A 23946-nucleotide genomic window follows, 5' to 3' on the forward strand; every position below is an offset into this window, starting at 1 on the left:
GAGAGAGAGAGTCAGAGACATAGGCAGAGGGAGAAGCAGGTTCCCTGAAGGGAGCCTGATGGGGGGACTCGATCCCAGGATCCCAGGATCATGCCTGAGCCAAAGGCAGATGCTCAACCACTGAGCCAGCCAGGTGCCCCCGGAGGTCCATTTTTAAATTTGAATCCAGATCTAACTTCAGTCCTACACTCCTGTGAGGATTTGGGAAATTTACTTATATCCTTCCCTATTTTATTTTTTTTCCTTCCCCTATTTTAAATATGAAGATGTTAATTTTGTGATACAGGAAACAGGAGAGAGAATGTGGAAGTTGGGTTCTTGGACATATTTAGTAAATTCCCACTAATTTTTTACTACTCTAGGAGCAAGACTTGTCAGAATCAGCCCCCCAAATCCAGAACAATTTTATTTAATGTTTATTTAAATCATTCACCTTGTAACTTTGAAGGACATCTTGTAAAATATTACAAAGAAGAGTGTTGTAATAATCATTAAGAATGGGCAAGGACTCTGAATAGATCACTGTCCAAAGACGATGTACAAGTGACCAACAGGCACATGAAAAGATGCTCAATATCATTAATCATTTAAACCATAATGGGATACCACTTACACCTACTGGGCTGGCTATAATTGCAAAGATAGGTAGTAACAAGCCTTGGTGAATATATGGAGAAATCTGAACCCATAAAATGTAAAATAATGCAGCTTTGGAAAACATTCTGGCAGTTCCAAATGGTTAAACATAGACGTTCTTATGACCCAGGAATCCCACTCTTAGGTATGTACACAAGAGAAATTAAAACATATTTCTGTATAAAAACTTGTCCATGAATGTTTATAGGAGCATAATTCACAAGAGTCAAAAGGTGGAAATAACCCAAATGTCTATCAGTTGATGGATGTGATAGAAACATGCAATGGAATATTATTTGGTCACAAAAAGGAATGAAGTACTGATTCATGCTACAACATAGATGAACCTTGAAAATGCCGTGCTAAATGAAACAAACCAGACTCAAAACACCACATGTTGTATGATTCTATTTATATAATTGTCCAGAATAGACATAGCTATAGAGCCAGAAAGTAGATTCTGGTTCCTTAGGGAAGGGTAGAAGATGATAGCTAAAGGGCACAGGTTTGTTTTTGGGGGTGATGAAAATGTTCTAAAATTGACTGTGGTGGTGGCACAAATCTCTGAATATGTACTAAAAGCCATTGAGTTGTATACTTTATTTTTTTTTTGAGTTGTATACTTTAAATTGGTGAAATATATAGCATGTCAATTATGTCTTATTCAAGCTGCTATAAAAACATAACCAATAGACACATGTAATATGACAAATATTTATGTAAATGTGTATAATTATGTTAGATTATCAGCCCAAACTAGATCAGTATGCTTTATTTTCATTTCATTGTTTACATGAAAATAAAGACTTTGGGAGTGCCTGAAAATTCTTATGGGCAATGAATTGCTTCCCTTTTTAATATTGTATTTTATTTTTAACCGGCACAAAAGTAAATTTTAAAATAGCCTCGGGACCCCTGATGTGCCATGGCTGCAAACAGTAGCCTCCTTGGCAGTGTATGCAGCTTATTGTCTATACAGGTTGCCCTAAGGGTCCTTGGAGACAGCCCTTTCCAGTGGACTTTGAGGTCTTACCTCATGCTAACTCCAATCTAGGCTGCAGACAGGTATGCGGGGTGCCTTTGAGAAGCCTCAGGGCACAGTAGCCAGAGTCCCATTGGCCAAGTCATCATGTCCATCTATACCAAGCTGCAAAACAAGGAGCATGTGATTGAGGCCCTATACAGGGCCAAATTCAAATTCTCTGGCCACCAGAAGATCACATCTCCAAGACGGTGGGGGTGGGGGGGAGGGGGGCTTTACTAAGTTTAATGTGGATGAATTTGAAGACAAGGTGGCTGAAAGGAAGCGCATCCTAGATGCCAGTGGGGTCAGATACATCCCTGATAGTGGCCCCTTGGACAAATGGAGAGCTCTGCACTTGTGAGAACCCTGGCACTGCCAACTCCCTATTTATGCCCACCAATAAATCCTACTTCCTGTCCAAAAAAATAAAAGTAGCCTTAGGATCAATTAGCAAATATTCTGAATATGAAATCTTAATTAACCAGATTCTGCCCTACAGTATTCCTCTTTTTGGCTTGATTGTGTATTTTTTTTTTCCCTGAAGCAATAAGAAATTTGAACTCAGGTTATATACCATGTTGGGTATATAAGACCTGTGAGACAGGACTCAAAGTAAAGGATAGGAATGTTCATCAACAACAAAAAGCACATTAATTAAACATTTGAAAGCTCATCCCCAAAGGGTATGTTAATGAGAGGAAAGAAGGGATATAGTTAAACAGACTCTTGTCTTCTTTCTCATTACACCAGAATTAGATTGGTATTCTTTGGGGGGAAAATTCTCTTCCAAACAAATTACATAAAAATGAGCAATTAAAGAAAATGTGAGGAGTAAACTCAAACCAACTTAAAAAGATGGATGGAAGCACCTTGCAAAAGTGAACTCTGCTCTGTGATTGACCTTCATTAATGGGATATGTAAGTCTGATACTTAAAGCGTTATTTAATGAGCAGGTTGTTTCTTCTCTCATTCTGTCTAGCAACCAATTACTTGAAAGTGCTTTTAATAGAAACTATGTTTTTGACATAAAATTATAAGTATAGAGACATCGCCTTGTATATCTCTATGAAGTTACTTACTGTCCAAAATATCATATCCAGCACAGAAATCCTGTGGTCCTTGCATTAAATGTTAGTCTGTCGCTCATTGTATGGAGCCACTCGACAGAAAGGCTTTATCAACTATCATTTCAACCGTGCCCTTGATTCTCGTCAGGACTTCACAGAAAATACTCCCAAGTATTGCAGAGCTCTAAACTGCAAGAGCCCACTCCAGATGAAAACAGGTCATACCAGCCCCTCTCCACTACCACTCAGACCTTCTAAATTAATATCTTCTTCCTTTACGGCACATAAGGACATGCGAGAGAATATGCAGTCCCACATTGGGCACTGTGGGCATGTACAACACTAATAAGAGTATCATTGCCCATGCTCATGGAGGAATTCTCCCTTTGTCATCTTTTCCTTCTTGGAACTCATTACTGCACTCAGAGTGATGACCTAAATCATTTTATTGTCTTTGCTTACAGATGGGAAGAATGGAAAGAACAGTACATGGCCATGTTCTGTAACTTTTTCCTTGTGCCTGTAGGCTACTCCGGATACCAGGATTATTACCCATATGGCAGGCCAGGTTACCCTGAAGAGGCACCCATGAACTATAATGCCTACACAGCAGGACTCAGTGAGGAGGAACAGCTGGAGAGAGCATTAAGAGCCAGCCTCTGGGACCGAGGTAGGAATTCTGCACCCTTCACTTCTAAAGCATACCTCACATGGTGAGATGGTCTCAAAAAGGACTATTTGTAGCAAATTAAACTTTAAATAGTTTATAAAAAGGATATGTAGATGAAAAAAAATGTGTGCAGATTGTGATTACAAAGAATGGGGTGTGATGCCATATTCCCAGCAACCTAAGCGAATAAGGTGCCAGACTATGTATGTATTGTTAAAGTCGTTCTTTTTATAGGCCCACCGCACTCCTCAGTGCCTTGGCATTTCTGTGGGGAAACTTAAAAAAAAAAAAAATTCTTAGGTGCATGAGAAAAAGTTTACTTTGGAATTCATATCTACAAAGTAGGCTGTGTGTCACTGTATGTAAAAGTATTTCCCACAAACCTCCCCCAAAATCACATGGACAGCTTGATAAGAATTTCAACTTAGGGTTCTACTCCAGACCTACTGAAGCAACCTCTCTGGGGGCAGAGCCTTGGAATTTGTACTTTCAACAGGCCTTCCAGAAGATTCTTTTACAGACTGATATATGAAAACCACTGTGTATCTTGCCATCTTTGTCACAGGTTTGGCTTACCACTGTTATTATCATTTTAGTGACTAAAAACCACCTATTCATTTGTTCAGTAAGCATTTACAAAGGTCTTACTATGTTGCATGGACTGTGTTAGGTACCATAGGGAATACAGAGAGGTATTCAAAGTTCACAGTCTCAGAGGAGATGCCTGCCAGATGGCACAACGAACAGGTAACCACAGTATCAGGTGCTCAGGGGATAGTGCTCAGGCTAAGTGCTAGAGGCAAGGAGAAGGGGTGAGCTCTTTCTTAACTAGACCTACTAGACTCTCACAGAGGACTTGGACCTTCAGGAATGTATCGAGTTTATGGATTGTGGGCCGGCCTTCCAGGCAGGAGTCAATATCATACAGACAGGGAAGGAAAGGCGTGGTCAGCTAGCCCTCACTTTTTATCCAAGCCTTGAGAGAAGAAAGGGAAGAAGAGTGGGGAGCGAGGCTGCAGCCTGGTCACAGAGGTCCTAGAATTAAGTAAACCAAGTGGAAAGTGGACCTGGTATGTGGTGTAAGTGCCAGTAGAGTCTTGCATACAGTAACGACATGATCAGAGCTATGCTCTATGAATCTGGCAACTGTCATTCCACAAACCAGGACTGAGCACCTGTGGGGGGCACCAGGCATTATGCTAGATGATAGGAATGCATCCATTATGACAACTTGACTTCTGACTTTATAGAATACAGTCAATAGCAGCAGTGTGCATGGAGGTAGAATGACAGCAATAGTCTGAACAAGATATAAAAGCCTAATTGAGGAAGGTGGTGGGAGCCAGGGTAGTGGGGGAACGGAGAACAGGTAAGTCAGTAGTCCTTGGGTAAAGAGTATCAGAATTGTAGTGTATATGTCATCTATTACTATGTAACAGATCGCTCTGACATGGCTAATATATATATATATATGGGTCAGCTGCAAAGTTTACAAGATCTTGCCTGGCCGGTACGGTATGCTGAGGTGTCTGCAGTGGGTTGCGTGGAGCTGGCTGCTCCAGGATGACCCATTTACCTGCCTGACTGACTGTCATCTGAGGTGATGGTGGAGATGAGGCCTCACACCCCTCCTCATGTAGCAGGCTAGCCCTGGCTCATCTGCCAGGCCTCAGCCCAAGGATTCCAGAAGAGTCAAAACAAGCAAGGCTTGTGTAGGTATACCATCAATTCCACTGTATTTGTTTGCTGAAACAAGTCACTGCCCAGACTCATGGGATTCAGAAACAGACTCCACCTCTTCATGGCAGGAGCTGCAAAATTGCATTGCAAAGAATAAGGATAGAAGGAAAGGTAGAGAATTAAGGCCATGCTCATAATCATCATGTGGCATATACTTAAGGTTTACTAGAATCACAATCATAAGCAGCATGCCTTAGCCTTGGAATCCTAAATTTTGGAGGTAGGGCCCCAGAACCTATATTAAAATAAATTTTAATGGTTTTACTCTTATGCACATACGAGTTTAATCACTACTAGGTGAGATAAAAAATATTATGGGACAAATGAGGTTGGAGCAAAGCTACTGAGAATGGACTTTGTATCAAACTTCATTTAGGACCCCAAAGGGACAATGAGAGGGAATTTTTTGAAATAACGTAACTATTGTGTATCTCAATTATTGTGGTGGATACAAAACTCTGTATTTGGCAGAACTCCCATACCTGTACATCACAAAGACTGAGTTTTCCTATAAAGAAATTTTAAAGAGGTAAATAATTAATTAGGAACACAATGAAATAATTGGTAGTCCTGCAAATACCATCCAGGGGTAAAAAAAAATATATATATATCAATTAGAAGGTTATTGAGAGACAGAACAGTGATAAAGTATCACCTCGTGGCAGAAATGCTAGTAACAAAGAGAAAGACATACCTTTGGAATGGAGAGATTTGGCATTTAGCACCTGAATGCTGTGATCAAGCTCAGCAGTATTACTAGTGAGGTGGCCTATTGTGTGTCTCCTGATATGATGTGGGATGAGGAGCACAGAATCATGTTCTTGTTATGACATATTCTTGCTAAAAGTGTTTTACCTGACTCTGAGTCTTCTGTTGTAAGTGTCAATATACTGGAAATAACCTGGGATAGAAGAACAAAGTGAGTAACGCCATGGAGAAATAATCAGACAAAACATGGGATTTCTACAATTCATTGAGACTGGTCTCCTGGAAGAAAAAGAAAAAAATCCATGTCAAAAAGAGAAAATAAAAATAGTGTGTGGTTTTGCATTAAAAGGAAATAACAAACATAACATGAGAACCTTGAAAAACTAACTATAAAAGCATTTTTTTTAATAAAACTGGAATTTTGTATTTGGACTAGATATTAGAAGTTGTTAGGGAAGTAATCTGACTTTCATGGATGTGTTAACAGTATTGTGGATAAGCAACAGAATGTCCCTTATTCTTGGGAGATACACACTGAAGTATTTAGAAGCAAAATAATGTGATGTCTGCAACCTACTTTGGAAGGTCAGCCAAAACAACCCTGTCCTGTCTCTCTTACTACCCCTCTACAAGTACTGCACTCAAATAAATTTGGAAAACACCACAGAACTGTAAACATATAGCAAACTCTACCCCATTAAAGATCCAGAATGGTGCTGGTATACTGATGATTCTAATGAGTTCTGCAATTAGGAAACCAATTTATTACATTAATGTTTTCTAAACTTCTTTGACCACAGAACTTTCTTTTCAGCAAATGATTTTAAGAGCATATGGAACTATTTCCAAGAAAACTGACCTAAGGAGACTTCTTGCAGTGCATTATACAGTAACAGGTGGCAGCAAAGGAATTAGCTTTACAAATTGTTCATATTAATTTCAGTTTTATTTTCTTTAAAACACTTGGTGATTGCCTTATTAAGAATAAGGAACTAAAGACACACTGTTGTAAATATTTAATATTTTTGGCCTTTCTATCCCTATGGAAAAAATACTTGGTTTGAATTTTATTTTATAAAATTCTGACCATATATACATACTATCTTGTACCTTTCTTGCTTTCATTCAATGTTATATTGTAATCAGATTTTCATATCACAAACTTTTTTGAGCATACAGATCTTCCATGTAATATCTTAGAGTTATACCTAAGTATGTTTTTTTGGAGGGGGAGGTAGGCTATTGTAAAGAGTAATTTTAAAAAAGAATCTATTTGTTGAGATTATTATATTTTTTTTTCTTCTTTAGTCTGTTGACATACTAAATTATTTTGCTTTTCAAAATTGAGGAAGGTTTGCTTTCCCAGGATAAGTCCCACTTGGTTGTGCCATTTTATGGTCCACCCTGGTGAAAACACCATGTGCCCCTGAAACAGATGTGTATTCTGCTCTGGTTGGGTGGAATATTCCATAAATGTTAATTAGATTAACTTAGTCTAGCATTCCCCGGGTCTTCCATTCCCTTCTGATTATCTACTTGTTCTATTGCATACTGCATTTTGAATTAAACAAATTGCTCCCAGTAATCCCGAATGCACATTGTTGCTGTGGTTACCCTCTGTACACCAGGCATTTCAGGTTCCTCTAGTGTTACCTTGTTTTTTAGGGTGGGGGCTGGTGAGGTTTTCTCAGTGTTTGCTTGACCTTGGATCTCAGCCCTTCCTCTGTGCAGTGGCTTGGGTAGGCTCCCCATCCGCTCATGACTGTCTCCCGGGGTACACTGCCGCTGCTTCTTAACTCTCTGTTTTGCAGTCTAGGGATAGGAGGCAAGTGGGGTACACCTTGGCTAGGCCTTGATCTCAGTGATTGTGTGCCTCGGCTTGGAGGTGTGGCCCTCTGAGTGTTTCTGGCCCTCCCCCACATTTAGAGGTTGGTGTTGATTTCCCCTCCCCCTTTCCTAAGCTGCCCTGGCTTTCACTTTCCATTAGGGACACAGTGGTTTTTGCCTTTCTTCCAGGCACTAGATGGCTTTTGTTCCATAGGGACAGAGAAGAAGGATCTATGCAGCCTATTTTATAAAAACCTTTCCTGCCAGGGTTGCTGTTCCTTCTCCCAGGACTGAACCAGGAATGACAAAGGGTACTTTCGGGGCACTCTCACCTGTCTCTTTTGGGAGGCCCACTGGAGGTTCTGAGAAGAACCTAAAAGTGGTTGTGAGTTCTTTTATATTTTAGCACCCAGTACGTTTTGTGTTATATGTTCTGTGAATACATTCTGTGTTCTCTTGCTAGCTCACACTCAGCCTTTAGCAGTTTATTCATGGTTTTGGCCAAATTCTTTTTATTAGTTGCCAGTGGAGTCTGACCTAGGTAAGCAAGTGCTCCAGTGCCTTTGTAGACCTGTGTTGAGTTAGGTGCCCTACTGCCTCAGCTGTGTGATGAGTTCAGAAAAAGTTACTAATTTGTAGATTGTCTCACATTATGTTTATTATAAGATAGCTTTCTATACCCCAAAGGGAAGCTGGAAGCATTCCTTGTTCTTCATCAGGGTTTGAATCCATCATTCTTAGTACATTTATTTACTGCCTTTTTGTTGTTGTTTAAATAAAGATATTTCCTCCATGAAGAAGGTAGAATCTGTAATCTTTTTTTTTTAAAGGTTGGATAAGTACTTAATTTCTTCTCTTTGATTTCCAGAGTAAGAAGTTAGTATAGTAGAGTAATACTGAGATTTGAAAGTGCCAACTAATAGAAATTCATTTGGTAGCATGCCAGTCCAGCAAGAAACATCCAGCACCAATTAGTTTCAAACTGTTCTTTAGTTAAATATATTGGAGGGGTAAATTAAAGAACCAAGGTAGCACATTTTTAAGTTCAGAATTTGCTGTTGTCATGGTCCTCACCAGTACCTGGCCATACAAATCCTGAAGCTCATGCCAGGAATAGTAAGACCAAAGTAGCCTTTCTAGTAGAAATATCGAAATCCCTATTATTTCAAGGAGCGTGCACATTTACTACCCTCAACAGAAATCTTGTCTTGTTCTGTTGGCAGTCTCCACTTTTATAAGCGAGTCCAAGAGGCAGCTGATACCACAATAATAGAAAAATTCTGGAAAAGAGCCATCTCTTTCTTTGAGTCAAAAGGCAGATGCCAAGTAGGAACATTAGCTCATTGCATTTTCCTCCACCCCTCCCCCACATCCTTCCATGTATAATTTGTGCCCTTTTTTTTTTTTTTTTTTTTTTTTTTTAATAGCCTGCCACCAAGTTCAGCTGGCGGCTGCGTACAAAGCTGTGTCCTTTTCAACTCCTATCTGCCAGGCTGAAGCATGTGCACTGGTTAAAGCTGGAAATCCTTACTGGCATGTAGAGTAACTTGTGCTTCTTTTCTTAGACTCTTCTGCAAGGCAAATGGCCACAATCACACTTTGGCTCTCTCGTGAAAAGCAAGCAGATCTGTCACCCCCCCCCCCCCCACACTGTACAGTTGGGGTTGCTGGTTAGCCATATGTGAAACTATGGTGGAATATACTACAAAGGTCTTGGCTTCAGAATGAAACCGGTTGCTGCTTTGTCTCTCAGTCTTTGGATGTGAAATTGCCCGGGAAGCCATTTTGGAAAAAAAAATATTTAGGTTCCAAATTAATATCTCGTCCTTTTGTTGTTAACAGATTATTTGACAATATCTTTGAATCTCTTGTTCATAAGCATCATGTGTTTATAGGGACCAATTGAGACACATTTTAGGTAAAAAAAGAACAGAACTGTCGTATATTTTTCCTTTTACTGAAGCTGCACCCACGCATATAAGAGCAGCATTTGTTTTGTGTCTTTATTGTGTGGACATTTTTGAGAAAAATGAAGTACATTATGTTCATTCTTTTGATCTTCCCCAGTGTTGATACAAAGTGAAAATAAGGGGAAAATCTGTGGCCTGCATTCAGTCCTGGTTTATTAATTAACTAGCTCTACTTGAAGTGTGAATGACTGAATCTTAATCAGACCTTCGTTTTACTATTATTTTTTTATAATAAAGACTGGAATTGAGGAATAGTAAGTATTCCTTTTCCATTATTCTGTGGTAATGGACAGACTAGGAGAGATGTAGCTAGAAAGAGGTGGTATAGGGAACTGTCAGGAATATTGGTGTGTGACATGTAGATCTCAGGGCTTACAGATCAAAGGCCATTTCAGGATATAAATTCACACTGCTTTCTACAGAAGATCTACGTCCACCAATACGTGGATTACGTGGTGGTATCTTATTCAGTTGCATGATTATATGATCCTTCTTTGGCCCAGTGTAGGCATAATGCAGTTGGCAGTTTTTAACATATGCAAATGTTCGTGGCTGGCCGGCTTGGCTTTGCAGAGGCATTGGAGGCCAGGACAGAGATGCACAGCTAATTCTGTGTGACCACTTACCTTTTTTCCCCCAGTAAATTGGTGTGTTTTCCCCTAGGAAAAGTTTCAATGTAATGAAAAAGTACCATCTGCCAGATTGTCTAAAAGCAGTTTCATTGCAGAACACTTCCTTTGGATTATGATTCTTACTTGCTAGTCTCAGTGAAGTTGAATATTCGAGACTGTGTCTAGATGTCAAATTGCGCACGTAAAGAAACATAAGTATATGAGTTTTAAAATCTCTGAAACAACATGTGACTATCCCAGCCAGGAAAAACAAAATAATAAACTGAGTGGGCCAGAGTTCTGTTTAGGTCCCTATTGTAAAGGAGCCGGCTTCTCTTGAGGTCCCAAATTTTAAAATATTAACCATAGCCTGCTGTTACTGAAATAGCAAAATAGAAATAAAGATACATGAAATTTAGACATATTTGGGAACTTGACAGTAATAGTTCTGTGTGTATTTATAATTTTTCCTCTGCCACCCCCCTACAGTCCCTGTATATTGAAAGCATTATTCAGATGCTAATGAGTAGATTTAACAATAAACGTATAAACAAAACGCTAATGAATTAATTCCACCCACCCATCGCCCCTCCATCCCCCTCACACTTGGAGACTGCTTTTGGGCTATCACATCTTAACAGTTTCAGAGATGTTACCTTGCATACTCATGTGCTCAGATCATTATTCATTCTGTTACTCAGCAAATCTGTTATTTGTGCCTCTTGTATGTTTCAGATACTATTAAGCATTGTAGGCTACAGAAAGGAATAAATCCTGTTCTTTACTATCAAACCAAAAATATTACTCTTTTTGCTACACAGTGGGTGATTTAAGTAATTTATTTCACTTCCACTAATCAATATATCAATATTTTAGATTCATGAAAGAGATACAGTAACTTTTGAAAGATTTTTTTTTTTGAGAGAACGTGTGTGTGTGTGCGTGTGTGTGAGAGAATCTCAATCAGGCTCCACACCCAGCACCAACCTGCCCAGGGCTGGATCTTAGGATCTGGAGGTCATGCCTGAGCCAAAATCAAGAGTCAGACACTTAGCCAACTGAGCCACCCAGGCACTCTTAGTAACTTTCAAAATGAGTTGATCACTTTACTTACCAATCTGTGAAATACTAAAGCAACCATGAGTCCCTAAATTATATAAGAATTTTATAACCTGGGCAGCCCAGGTGGCTCAGCGGTTTAGCGCTGCCTTCTGCCCAGGGCTTGATCCTGGAGACCCAGGATTGAGTCCCATGTCGGGCTCCTGCATGGAGCCTGCTTTTCCTTCTGCCTATGTCTCTGCCTCTCTCTCTGTGTGTGTCTCTCATGAATAAATAAATAAAATCTTTTTTTAAAAAAAGAATTTTATAAACTATCAAGTTTACTAATACAATGATTTGTATAGTCAAGCTATCTATACAGTTTTTAATTTCAGAAGTTATTGAGGTGTATATTCAGTGTCTTACAAAATCAGATAATCCCAGAAAACTATGAATTTAGGCCTGATTAAGAAACTCTTGCTGTTTCTACAAAAATGTATTAATTTGGAAAAGAAATATCAATAGTGCTTTAAAATTATAGTGGATCTTACATTCTTATTAATCAAACAACTGAGGGTATGAAGAAGTTTCTAATCCTATATATTTCTACTAAAATTTAAAACAAAAATGTCTTTTTTTTTTTTTTTGAGCTGAAGGCCCAGACTTTTTTACATAGACTCAGTAGTTGATATTTTCAGTGACTTGGATTTTATTTTCTTTTTATTTGAGCCTTTCTAGTTCTTCTTTAGGCATTATAATTACACATAATTTTATACAACGTTTCGCATGACTGTGTCTTAATATTTCATCTTCATCTGTGAGTTGAACACCAGTGATGAGTTTGGTTTCTGTAAAGAGCCACATTGTTGAGCATGTTTTGTTTTTTTTTTAATATTTTATTTTTCATGAGATACCCAGAGAGGCAGAGACACAGATGGAAGGGAGATGCAGACTCCATGCAGGAAGCCCAATGTGGGACTCGATCCCGGGACTCCAGGATCACGCACTGAGCCAAAAGCAGATACTTAACTGCTGAGCCACCCAGGCATCCCCATTGTTGAGCATATTAAGCAAATGACTTCCGTTTAAATCTCAGGGAAGGATGTGTTATTGTGATCCTTTGCTTAATTTATTTAAATTATTTTTGAAGTCAGTGACAAAGAATGAGACAAAGTAGTGCCATTTTCAAATGTAACTGTTATATGTTGGTACTGAGAGTGGCCTTAAAGGTCATCATATCGGACACCTACTTTTCACCCAGTAAGGAAATAGACTCAGAGAAGCCAAGAGACTTAGTATCCCATCACCATCTATATGCCTATCTGTGAACTTGGCCTCAGTTACTGTTGACAGTGTCCTGCCCTGGGGATGCAGGTGTAAAGTAGACAGGTGTGAGGAGCCTGGGAGTCAGGACCTCTCTGGAAGGTGCTAGATTGGACTTACATTTCTAGGGCTCCCATGAGGCCACCCTAGAGCTGAACCCCTGAGTAATCCTTCTGGACTTGACTACAGACAGACTTTCAGCTTTCCCCTCCCGCCAAGGGCAGAGTCCACCTAGCCTTCAAGGTAAAGGGGAGATGGGTGAGGAAGTGTGACAGGCGGCTCTCATGTATGTGTGCTAAAATCTGTTAAGACATGTGCTGTGATTGCTGTGGGGGTCTGCTTTTGTTTTGCCACAGGGGTGGGCAACACTCAGCTCCTTTTCTGGAAGTTCTTCTTGAATTCCAGATGTCCTGAGGCAGATGGGGCTGAGGACCTGAGACAGGTGATGATGGGTACCTGAGCTCATCTATCACGGTCTTTTACAATTTGGGCAGTATTTGTTATTCTAGTTCTAAAAAGCAATATATATTCCCTGTGGAAAATACAAATAAGACAAAAAAAAATCCGTAACCCCACTACCCAGAGAAAAACCACATAACATTTGAGGTGTATCCTTGCAGCTACCCATAATGTAGGCACCCAGGAAAAAGTACTGCCAGTGTTTTGATGAAGTTCTTTCCAAGTCAACAAGAATGAAGTGCCTCTCCATGGTGCTAGGAGGGTTCACATACCCACACAGCACATTACAAAATAAGCATTTGTAATTATCTTTGTTCTTTTAGATTGGGAAGTGACGGCACAGACCAATTAAATGATTTGCCCAGGGTCACAGTCTAAGTGATAAACACCAGGCAAGAAGGCCAGACTTCTGTGTTCCTAGTTGGGACACTTTTATATCATAAAGTGGAACCTCTTTAGAAAAAGCATTTCTAGGCCACAACTGAATTTGTCAGTTATAGTAGAGACTTTTTTCCATATAGTCAGGACATAATTGAGCTGGAATTTTGTTTGTATTCTGGGAGGGGGATTGGCTGTTGTGATCTTCCTGAATTCAGAATCCTGAAAACTGAGATGAGTGTGGCCACTCTACAACAGTCTGGGCTACATCCAGAAGGACTGTATTCCTTATAGAATAACGATGACATTTCTCTTACTGTGGTCCTCACCTGTCCATAAATGATTAGCTAAGTTCTTTTTTTTGGTTGATTTTTGGTTTTGTTTAGGCAACAGATCCTGATAGAGTTAAAAATTGCGAAATCGTTCATGTGGGGAAAGAACACCCTTTTACATAAGAAACCTGCATCTCAGGTACCTTATAGGACACACACACACACACACACACACACACAAAAGCTTGCTGTACACAATCATAAATCATCTGCTGAGCTATCATTTCTACCAAAATTTATAGCATATGGGCGTGAAAATATTGTTTCTAATATGGACACGTTAGCGACATTTTAATTAAGGATATTTGTGTCGTTCATTTAAGTAGGGCCCTATTTTTTGTTCAGTAGCTTTCCTTTTAGAAGAGAAATGATTCAGAACAAAAGAATAAATGTGCTCACATTAAGTGTGGCTTTAAGACATCAGAATTTTACACTAGGCTGTTACACATTTCTCCCTCTCCATGTGAGAGGGAATTATTCCCGTGGGAATTTCTACTGCTATCCACTCTGCCTCTCAAAGTCCTCTCGCTCAGAAAATGCACCATCTTCCATCCGTTTTGTTGTGTTGTGTTGCTGGTAAGAAAAATCAAGAGTCATATGTTGGTTTCCATTTATTATAGAATCACAAATAACTTTCACAGTGGTCTAGTTTCATCACATGGCGGTTCTCCAAGGGTCCAGAACTATTTATAATTCTGTTGCACTTAGTTATGGAGAGCCAGATGTGAGAGTCATGCATAATATGTATTTATATATCTTCATGAATCTCAATTAGGGACAAGAAATCTTCCTGTGTCACATCTGTGTTATTTAAATCTATTTTTGTTGTAACACAGGACTGAAATTGTGCAATGTTATGAAGATTACTATAAATATTAAGCTGATTAAAATTATATTGTAATCATCTGCTTTGGAAAAATTGCAAATGGCCTAATCATGCCACGATAAGGGACAGGTTAAATACATCATGATGTAGAATAATACTCAGCCATTAAAAAGACAGAGAAGCAGGTTCATGGTATATCAGATGAGAAGCAAGGATACAAGCTGTGTTCTTAGTAACAACTCATTTATTTTTAGGAGATCTAAATGTAGTTTAAAAAGGTTGGGATAATCCTTAACAAAATGCCACTTATCCTTATTTCTCAAGAATACGATTATGGTGACTTTTATTTGCTTATTTTGGCTTAACTCCATTTACTAAAATTTCTGCAGAATCATGTAGAGAAAGGAAAGGAAAAATATCATTAACATGAATCTATGCATTGCTAAAAAGTATTCAATATTAGCCATGCCCTTCTCTGATGTTCTCCACAGCTCCATTCTGTTGAAGGCATCAGGTTGTTGCAGAGAAATGCAGAGACACTTACATTCCCCTCCAGGCTCTGTAGGCTACAGATGAGCAGTCAGAGTGATGGGGGAGACTGAGCAGAGCCCAGTGTCCTGAACTAGGATCTCTCCAGACCCTGTCTCCCCTTTTCCTTTCTGCGTCTCCTCCTCTTTCCATTTTCCTCTCTACTCTGAACCTCCCAGGCTAAAGTTATCCACACACTTCAGACAAGAAGGCTAACTGCTCCTGTTATCAGTAGCTAGCGCTCCCTCCCTAGTGCAGTGATTTCTTTCTTAAAGTTCCAGAACACACTGGACTCTGTCCCAGTTAGGGGCTGCTTTAGCATGCAGGTTAGGGACCATGCCACCAGGCAGTTCCATTTTACCTGCCAGTATACGAAATGTAAAGCTTCATATATTTTATCGAGTGTGGTCCTTTCCTATCTGTTCCACTTTATCTGCACGAAAGGTTGTGTGGCAGTTGGAATGCAGAGGTTTGGGCCACCAGGGGAAGAAGTCTGGCACACTTTCTGGAAGAGCATTTTTGAATTGCAAAATACAGTTTTGTGTTACTAGAAAACAGTATGGGTTGACTCTTGAATCACTGCATTTAGAATTCTTTACAAATCAACCTAAACAACCCAAAGCCCAGTAGTTTTTAATTTTCAGCTCAGTGAGACTAAAAGGAAACAATTTGCTTTTGGCTACAGTGATGCTGAAAGCAAATAAAACGTAGCTAGTCCTTCGACATTAAGGGAGATAAAGTGTTTAATAAGTGTCTTCTAGAAGAAGTGACATCTGTATAGAACACCTGCTGTCTTCATTATAACTTTAAATAAGCTGTGTCTCTGGGGGTTAGCAGGGCCCTTCTTTTGGCATACACTGCTGTGACAAAGATAAATTTTAAACCTCAAGTAATTTACTGTCATGTGGAGGATGCTTTTTGGTAAGGCATTTGGGGGTGCAGAGGGGAATAAGCCCCTGACTTAGATAATTCAGGTTCAGCAAGGCCCATTTTTGAGCATAACTTTGACACGATGATGGTTGTCATGTTATGACATTTCCTAGCCCTCGGTAGCTCTAATTATTTGCTAATTGTCATTTTAATGTTTTATATATCACAGGAACATGTAAACCGTTCTTCTCGGCATGGGGGCATAGCTGTTTAGTGAAATTCTGGATTTCTTGTTACGCTTTGAGGAAGGGACCTGAGCTGCACCTATGCTGATGGTGTGTTTCTGTTAGGCTTTTACTCATTATGATCTTGCATATAGGGACAGGGGTGGGTGGAAATGGAAGAACTTCAGGGAGTGCCTTCTCGGAGGCACTTCTAAAAATCCGCTGCCATTTTGGCAGATTACAATCAAACCAAGAATGATTTCCATAAGCAGTGGTTGTGAAAAGTCATGTGGCCCCAGAAAATGGTATTTAACCAGCAATGTGGTTCATCTTATTAGCCCGGGGAGAAAATAACTCCCCACCAAATTCTGCTGTATTATAGATAAGATTGTTTGAAGCCAAAATTAAAAACATCTGCTGTTTTTTTAGCTGCGTGAAAACTAATGCTTTGTCCCTCAAAGCAGCAGCAGTTGTGCAGATGCTGTGTACCCTGTATCTCTTAGACCTTGACACCATACAAGGGGGACATCTTCAGAGTTAATGAGCAATTAGGACATTCTTTCCTGTCAATTAACTGGCAGAATAATGAGATCAAATGAGCGGTGTCCTTAAAAACACTCAGACTTGTATTTTCTAAGACGCATGCCTTGCTCTGCTCTCTGCAGTTACATGAACAGAGAAACAACTCCTTAACATGAAAATAACTTCAGAATTGCACCTACAGCAGACAAAAGACAGAAGCATACAGAGAGGATGCCATTTACTCTAAACTCAGAATTCATGGATCTTCGGATCTTCTCCGGAGTGGCTGTGACGGAGTGACGTCATAACACCTGCTGTTACCTTAATTGCCTTAAAGATCAGCAGGCGGAATGCTTAGGTCATGAGGATCCTTTCTCTATGAATGAACGTATAACATCTAAGTTTGGGGTGATCTGGATTATTGACCCTAAATTTCAGTTAGTGGGTTCTAGACCGTGGCTCCTCTAAGGATTGTGGTTTTCCCCCTGAACCACAACCACTGAGTAGTGAGGGATTGGCGCCAAGAGGGGAAGAGAGAAAATGGATAAAGACCCTCAGAGGTGAGGATGGCCTATTGGAAAAAACTAAGTTGTCTGGGATTGCAATTTGTTTTTCAGGTGGAGCCCTAAGTGGCAAGACAGGTGGGAATGTCTGTACACTGTGTTTAAGGGTTTCGTAGTTGGTCCTGGGGACAGTGGAAGCCACAGTGAGTTTTAAGTAGGGGAGCAACAAGAGCAGATAGGGATCTTAAAATCACCACACTGTGTGTGCAGATTGGGTTGCAGGGGGAGAGATGGTATTCTTTTTTTTTTTTTTTTTTTTTAAGATTTTAATTATTCACGAGAGACAGAGAGAGTTAGAGACATAGGTAGAGGGAGAAGCAGGCTCCCTGCAGGGAGCCTGATCTGGGATTTGATCCCAGGACCCCAGGATCATGACCTGAGCCAAAGGCAGACTCTCAACCACTGAGCCACCCAGGTGCCCCAAGAGATGGAATATAAGTGAATCCTAGCATAACAGACACGATCATAAGTGACTTTGTATGTTTATATACACATGCATGCATGTACGTGTTCACGTAATCCATCAACAATGAAATGGGTTTTAGTGTTTACCCATTTCAGAGAAGACTAATAACCAAAGGGAGGCCGACCTCAGTCACACAAGCTAGTTAAGTTGTAGAGCCAAGATGTGACCCCAAACATCTTGGTTCTAGAGTCTATGAACTTAATCATTGTTATTTCCCCTTTCATACTGTATCGGTAGCATTGTCATCATCATATTTTAAATAACAATAACAATACTAATATTCTATGCAGTGTGGCTAGTACTTTATTAGCTTAGTGATTTCTTTTGTATTCATATTAATTGGATTGAAATTATAGAATTTTTAGCAAGTCAGAGTTCTGTAAAATATCAAAAAAGTTTCAAATTAAGTTTTCCAAGTAGAGGTTAACTTAGGTCTTCTTGGCCGACTTTACGCTTTGTCTGGGAATTTGTGTGGCAGATTTCATGGTTGAGTTTTTTCAGGACCTGCACTGGATACATGTGAGAGTCCAGGGGATATGAAATCCCAAAATGTTTTCCAACCCACAGGTAACAGCTAACTGTAGACAAAACCTTCTAAATTCAGTGGAAATACAAGAAAGGCAATATTAAGAATAAAGGAGAGTGGATTTTTATGAAAGATACAGCTCACCAATAGCAAGGAAGACTATGAATATATTCCTAACTATAGTGACCTCACTTGTTTTCTGAAAACAGAATAACCATTGTTCTCTTGTGTGTTTCCATAAGTGAATGGTGGCTGTGGGTGCATCTAAGGACTGTAATTCCAGAAATACCAAACATACAATTGACTAGTAGTTAAGAAACTAGAGGAGATGTTTTAGAGATTTTGGTGGTATTCAGCCACCTGCCTGTTAGAATCATCCAGGGAGCTTTCTGAAATTATGAACCGGGATCTATAGCCGGTGAGGTGGGGGTAAGAGAGTGTGCACAGAGAGGGCAGTGGGGTCCCAGGCACTGGGATTGCTTTGCAAGCTCCCCTAGTCCTCAGGTGGAAAGATCCTTGAAGACCAAAGTGGGAGGTTCCCATTTGTCTCTGCATCGCTCCTCAAGGAGCTCTATCTAGCAGAAGGCAATGAGCACCTTTGTTTTTTTTTCTTAAGTTGGAGGTGCAGATACTACCACACACTTCAGTAGTACCTAGATTTCTAAATTCTTTATATATTGTCTTTAGAATATATGGAAAACATACTGTGCCAAGTATGAGCAAGATAGGCTACCCCTCTTCCTCCAGAATGACAATGAAGAACACATTTTCTGCTTTCAGAGAACTTAGTCAAGTATGAGAAAGAGGAAGAGTATATGGAGAGAGGGAGCCAGTAAGGAATAGCTGTTGTCTAGATGAAATTATAGCTAGTAGAAGGGAAGGGGAATGACCGGTTGGGAACATTTAGGGATGTGAAGGATGGAAGAAAGGGTGGCACGTGGTTTCTTAACATGTCTCCATGACCAAAAAAAAAAAAAAAAAAGAAAAGAAAAGAAGAACCATTAAGCCCATCTTACATCACATACCAATTCTTATTGGAATTCATGCAATTAAGAAATTATAAAATAACATGTTTGGTTTTTGTTTATTCTGTCCTCTAGACTTAAATCTTACTGATGAGGAATGTTCACATAAACACAGTGAATTTCAATGATTATTGCTCACAGTGCTTTTTTTAATTATTATTTTGCCTTTTAACATGTTTCTTCTTAGAGGAATGAAACTGTCGGGCCTTTTCACTAAAAGTTAGGGAAGATGCAGTTCACGAGATCACCAATTAGAGATGATTATAACCTGACGGCTCGGCTGCACCATTAAAAAGAGCTCTGTTGACACTTCCAGAAACTGTGCAGAACTGTTAGTCTACGAGCCCCGTGGCAGTGGTTTGGCCTTATAAGAATTACAGAGAGTTCTTGCTAACATAGTTATTCCAGGGATTCTAAGTCTGTAAAGGCTTTAGGAATGGCCTAGTCCTAACCACCTTGGCAGTGTGCACCCTAGGGAAAAGGTTTGTTACTGGCTAGAGCCACATGGCTTATCCATCCTGGAGCTTGACCTGGAATCCACATCATTACACTCTCCGCTTAGAGCTGTTTTTAACCATATCATGCAAGTTCATTTTTAAGCATAATATGCAATAAAAAAAAACTGAGTTCTTTGAAGAGCAATAATGCACATTACTAAAGATTCCCCACTACCTTAGAGGATCATCAATAGGATCCTTTGGTGCCTATATTTGCTTTGAAAGTCACTAATGAGCAACTAGAGTAGAGGTGGGGAGTTCTATCCTTAAAATAAGTTTTAACAGTTTCCAGTGATCAGCATACATCAGCTTGCTTTTTAATATGTCTTTAGGAACTGCAGGGGTTTTTCTGTTATCTTGTATTTTAACAAATATCCTTGTGAAATTATCCAGAACATTCACCAACTAGATTTTCTCTTTATATGTTGATTATTCTGATGCTATAAATTTTTGGCTGGATTGGTTTTAAGGTATTGCAAGATTTTTAAGATGAGATTAAAGGTCAAATTTACCATATTTTATTAGTTGTCTAGTTTTATATTTTTTATGCAGAAATGGATTTTCAACCAAAATCCGTTGTAGCATCTGCATCTCGCTATATTCAGAAATAGAAGATCCTTGAATCAGGAGGGACCTTAGCAGATACGTCCTTCGGTCATTTCTGGAACGCTCCCCTGCACTGCCTGTCAGACGGGCCATCTTCACACTGTCAGAAATAGGAGTCTCTGGAAGGACCTTGTCAGATAAAACACAGAATAATTCTGTCTTTTGTGGACTGTTGCCAAGTTGGTACTGAAGGGGATTAAAACTGAAACGACTTGATTAACTGACCCTTATGTAACATTTTATGGTATTTTATGGTAGTTATCAGGTAAAGTTTAGCCAACCGGCCAGAACAAGCTTTGCCTATCAAGAATTCGGTTATTATTTTTTTATATGTGAAGGGGAAAAGGGAAAAAGGAAAAAGCAAGCAGAAGGAGCTTAGCATCTGTATACCCCTCCGCCTGTGATGAAGCCCTTTGCAACCTTGTTTTCCCGCCTCAACACGGTATGGGTCTGGGCTTCACAGGCAGTCAGGCCCCAGTTGGAATCCCAGCTGTCTCTCCTTCACCAATGAACAGGGTAATTAAAGGATTTATGGGGATTTTGTGGCTGGGGAGTTAAGCCTTGCTTGTGGCGCTTGGTAGCCACCTGAGACAGGGGATGAAGGACACCTGGCATAGAAGGCACTTGCTCAAACTCCTCTTCCCACCACTTGGTTTTCCTTTCTCCTTTTCCACATGTTTGCTCTCTCCACTTATCTTAGATCACTCACCCAAACCTTTCTTTTGGCATCCATTTCAACTTTGGAGATTTCTCCTGAAAGGTAATAATGGTAATGGACACTTCAGCCACTAACATTTAGCAAGCTTCTTATGGGCCCAGCAGAATGAATACATTACATGCCTTTTTTTTCCATATACTGTTTGCAAGGTCTTCCAATCTAGATGGGCAACAGTTGAGGCTTAGAAATTAAATGTAATAGAGTCAAGGTATGAATCGAGCCCTATCTGACTCCAGAGCTCTTCATCACCATGCAGGTCACTCCAAGGATCTCCTTCTGGGAGTGTTCACTTCTGTCTCTGCCCCCATCGCAGATGGCAGTGGTTATGAAAACAGTAAGAAGAGCTAGTGCTTGAAGCCCCTTGCGTGTATGGACTCATTGGAGGCTCACCACGACTCTGGACAAGCCCTGTCTCTAACCCCATTTTTCAGGTGAGGAAACCAAGGCACCACGAGGCTAAGTAACTTGTCCACTTACCCAGGGTCACACAGAGTTAAAAGTGGTGATCCAACTATGGTTTTTAGCCCCCCTCCTCCCAGCTATCTTTCCCACCTTAACCATCCTGGCTACTCTTTGCAGTTCTCCAGTAACATGTGAACTCTTTTCTTATCCTTGTGATGGTCCTGCCAAAGTAGTGATGTCTTGGCTGCTTCATCCAAAGGCTACATGGAGACTAATGCCTAAGCAAGGAAGAACAAACAGCAAATTCATTAACTAGGAATCTATTTACAGTCAATTCCCAAGGCTCACTGTGTAGCCGGGTGCCTCCACATCATTTAGAGCTGCTAATAAATGAAAGTCTGCATCTTTCCAAGTGTCTTGATATTTACAAGTCTCGTATTTTACCATAGGAAGCAGCCTCCATGAGCATATTCATGTGTTGACAGTTCTAATTAATACAAGTAATTAGTCCTGACAGTGGAACCATGAAAAGAAGACCCATTCATAAATTTGCTAATTATGTTACTCTGCTTGGAATTTAATCGTGGCCTCGTCTTTCATCATTTCTGTATACAGGCAAAAAGGCTGTCTTACTAAATTCTTCAGACTTTCACATTTACTTCCAGTAAAGGAATTTTGTCAAGATGAATGTATCATTAGAACTTAATTCTCTAGCATGTGAGAAAGAAGTAAACGAGAGGCTGGGGAAAGCTGGGCAAGGAAGGCAAGAGAAGTCAAGGGCATCCATAGGTTTCTTTAAGTATCTAAACATTGTACTTTTCTGCGTACTTGGTTTGATGCCTTTCCTGAAAACTAAGTTGGTTTAGTTTAGGCCGTTGGAATGTCTCTGGTACAGAAAATTTGAAGATAGTTTGTTACTTCAATACCCAGTTGAGCCCTCTTCTGTCTGATGTAAATGGCCTGCATTTTCAAGGAGCTTTGCTCTGGAGTAGGGTTTCTTTAACACTGTTGACATCTTGGTCCAGATTAGTCCCCTTATTGGGGTGGCATGGAGCTGTCCTGTGCATCATAGGATGTTGAGAAGCACCTGTCCCCCACCCAGTGGATGGATACATCCTTCCCCCGAGTTGTGACAGCCAAAAGTATCTCCAGATATTGTCGACAATCTCCTGGGGGGCTCTCTTGCTTCCCCACCCTGCTTAGCTTTCTGGTCCGTTGTTTCAGTTACTGTCTTACAAATATTGCCTATGCCCTTGCTGCTCGGTCCTCCTTCTATCTATCTGGAAACAACCACAGATTTGAATGAGCCCAGCCAATAGGCTTCTCAGACCCTCCATCTGCCAGCTGAGTCTGATTGGAGACTCCTCCGACCCAGCAGAAGAGTCTGAGCCTATTATAATACATGTCAGCATCCCTCCTGGCCTTGACTGCCCAGAGAAAATAAAATCCACCTGTAGGTAATGACATCAGTCTCCTGTCAACTTGGGGTACCTGGGTGGCTTAGTCTGTCAAGCATCTGGCTTGGTTTGGTTCAGGTCATGGTTGGTCTTGGAGTCCTGGGATTGGGCCCTGCATCAGCCTCCACACTCTTTGAGGAGTCTGCCTGAGATTCTTTCCCTCTGCACTTCCTCCCACCTATGTGCATGCCTGCACTCGCTCTTTCTCTCTCTCTCCCATATATCTTTAAAAACAAACAAACAAACAAACAAACTACAAACTTACCTGTACCCATTCCTATACTTAACTCATCCCTCCTGACAACTGGGTGGGGAGGTCTCTTTCTTATCATTGTTCTCAGGAAAATCTTTTGTTCCTGATCATCCCTTTCTCCCTCTGTCTTCAGCCTGTCGGCCTCTACTGGATCATTCCTATCAACATCGAAACATATACTAGCCTCCTTCCTGCCGCATCCCCAAAGAAAGAGAACGGTAACACAGCTGCCTTTCACTCACCTGCCACTTTCTTCCCTTGACAGCCTCCAGCCAGTTGCTTATCTCTTGACTTCTTCAACTCCGAATCTTGCCACCTCTTCATTTCATCATGGTATGGCCACCATTAATTAATCACCCAGCTCTAGACAAGTTCTCCAGTGACCTCAGTGTACTTAAAGCCTGGGATCATTTTTCTTCCCCACATTCTCCTACCAAAGCTAATCACCCTGTCTTGAAACCCCACCTTTTGCCTCCCTTCCCCCCTGATGCCCACTCCCCTGGTTTTCTGGCTGCTGTTCTGGCCTCTTTCCTTGGCAGGTGCACCTCTTTGAATTGACTTTTGAATACCAGTTTTCCTAATGACTTCATCCTAGGTGTTCTTTTTATTTATTTTTAATTATTTGAGAGAGAGGTGGAAAGAACATGAGCAGGAGGGGCAGAGGGAGAGAGAATCCCAG

General features: G+C 40.3%; 1 protein-coding gene and 1 non-coding gene across 19 annotated transcripts in view; both read left to right on the forward strand.

Annotated features, from left to right (window-relative positions):
• The window catches only part of RHBDD1 (rhomboid domain containing 1), a 125008-nt gene that overhangs the window by 70166 nt on the left and 30896 nt on the right, over nt 1-23946 (forward strand). For 17 of the 18 annotated variants that reach the window (XM_038573994.1, XM_038573982.1, XM_038573987.1 and 14 more), the window contains one exon: nt 3255-3398. In XM_038573994.1, coding sequence (XP_038429922.1) covers nt 3255-3398 — 144 coding nt within the window. Of the gene's footprint in view, nt 1-3254; nt 3399-21468; nt 21568-23946 lie in introns of those variants that run through there. The other variant, XM_038573997.1, reaches the window with a different exon arrangement.
• On the forward strand, nt 1515-1643 carry LOC119866034. Its single transcript, XR_005378969.1, has one exon. It is a non-coding gene; the product is annotated as a small nucleolar RNA SNORA70 (small nucleolar RNA).

The sequence above is a fragment of the Canis lupus genome, chromosome 25, assembly GCF_011100685.1.
Source record: "Canis lupus familiaris isolate Mischka breed German Shepherd chromosome 25, alternate assembly UU_Cfam_GSD_1.0, whole genome shotgun sequence".
NCBI lineage: Eukaryota > Metazoa > Chordata > Mammalia > Carnivora > Canidae > Canis > Canis lupus.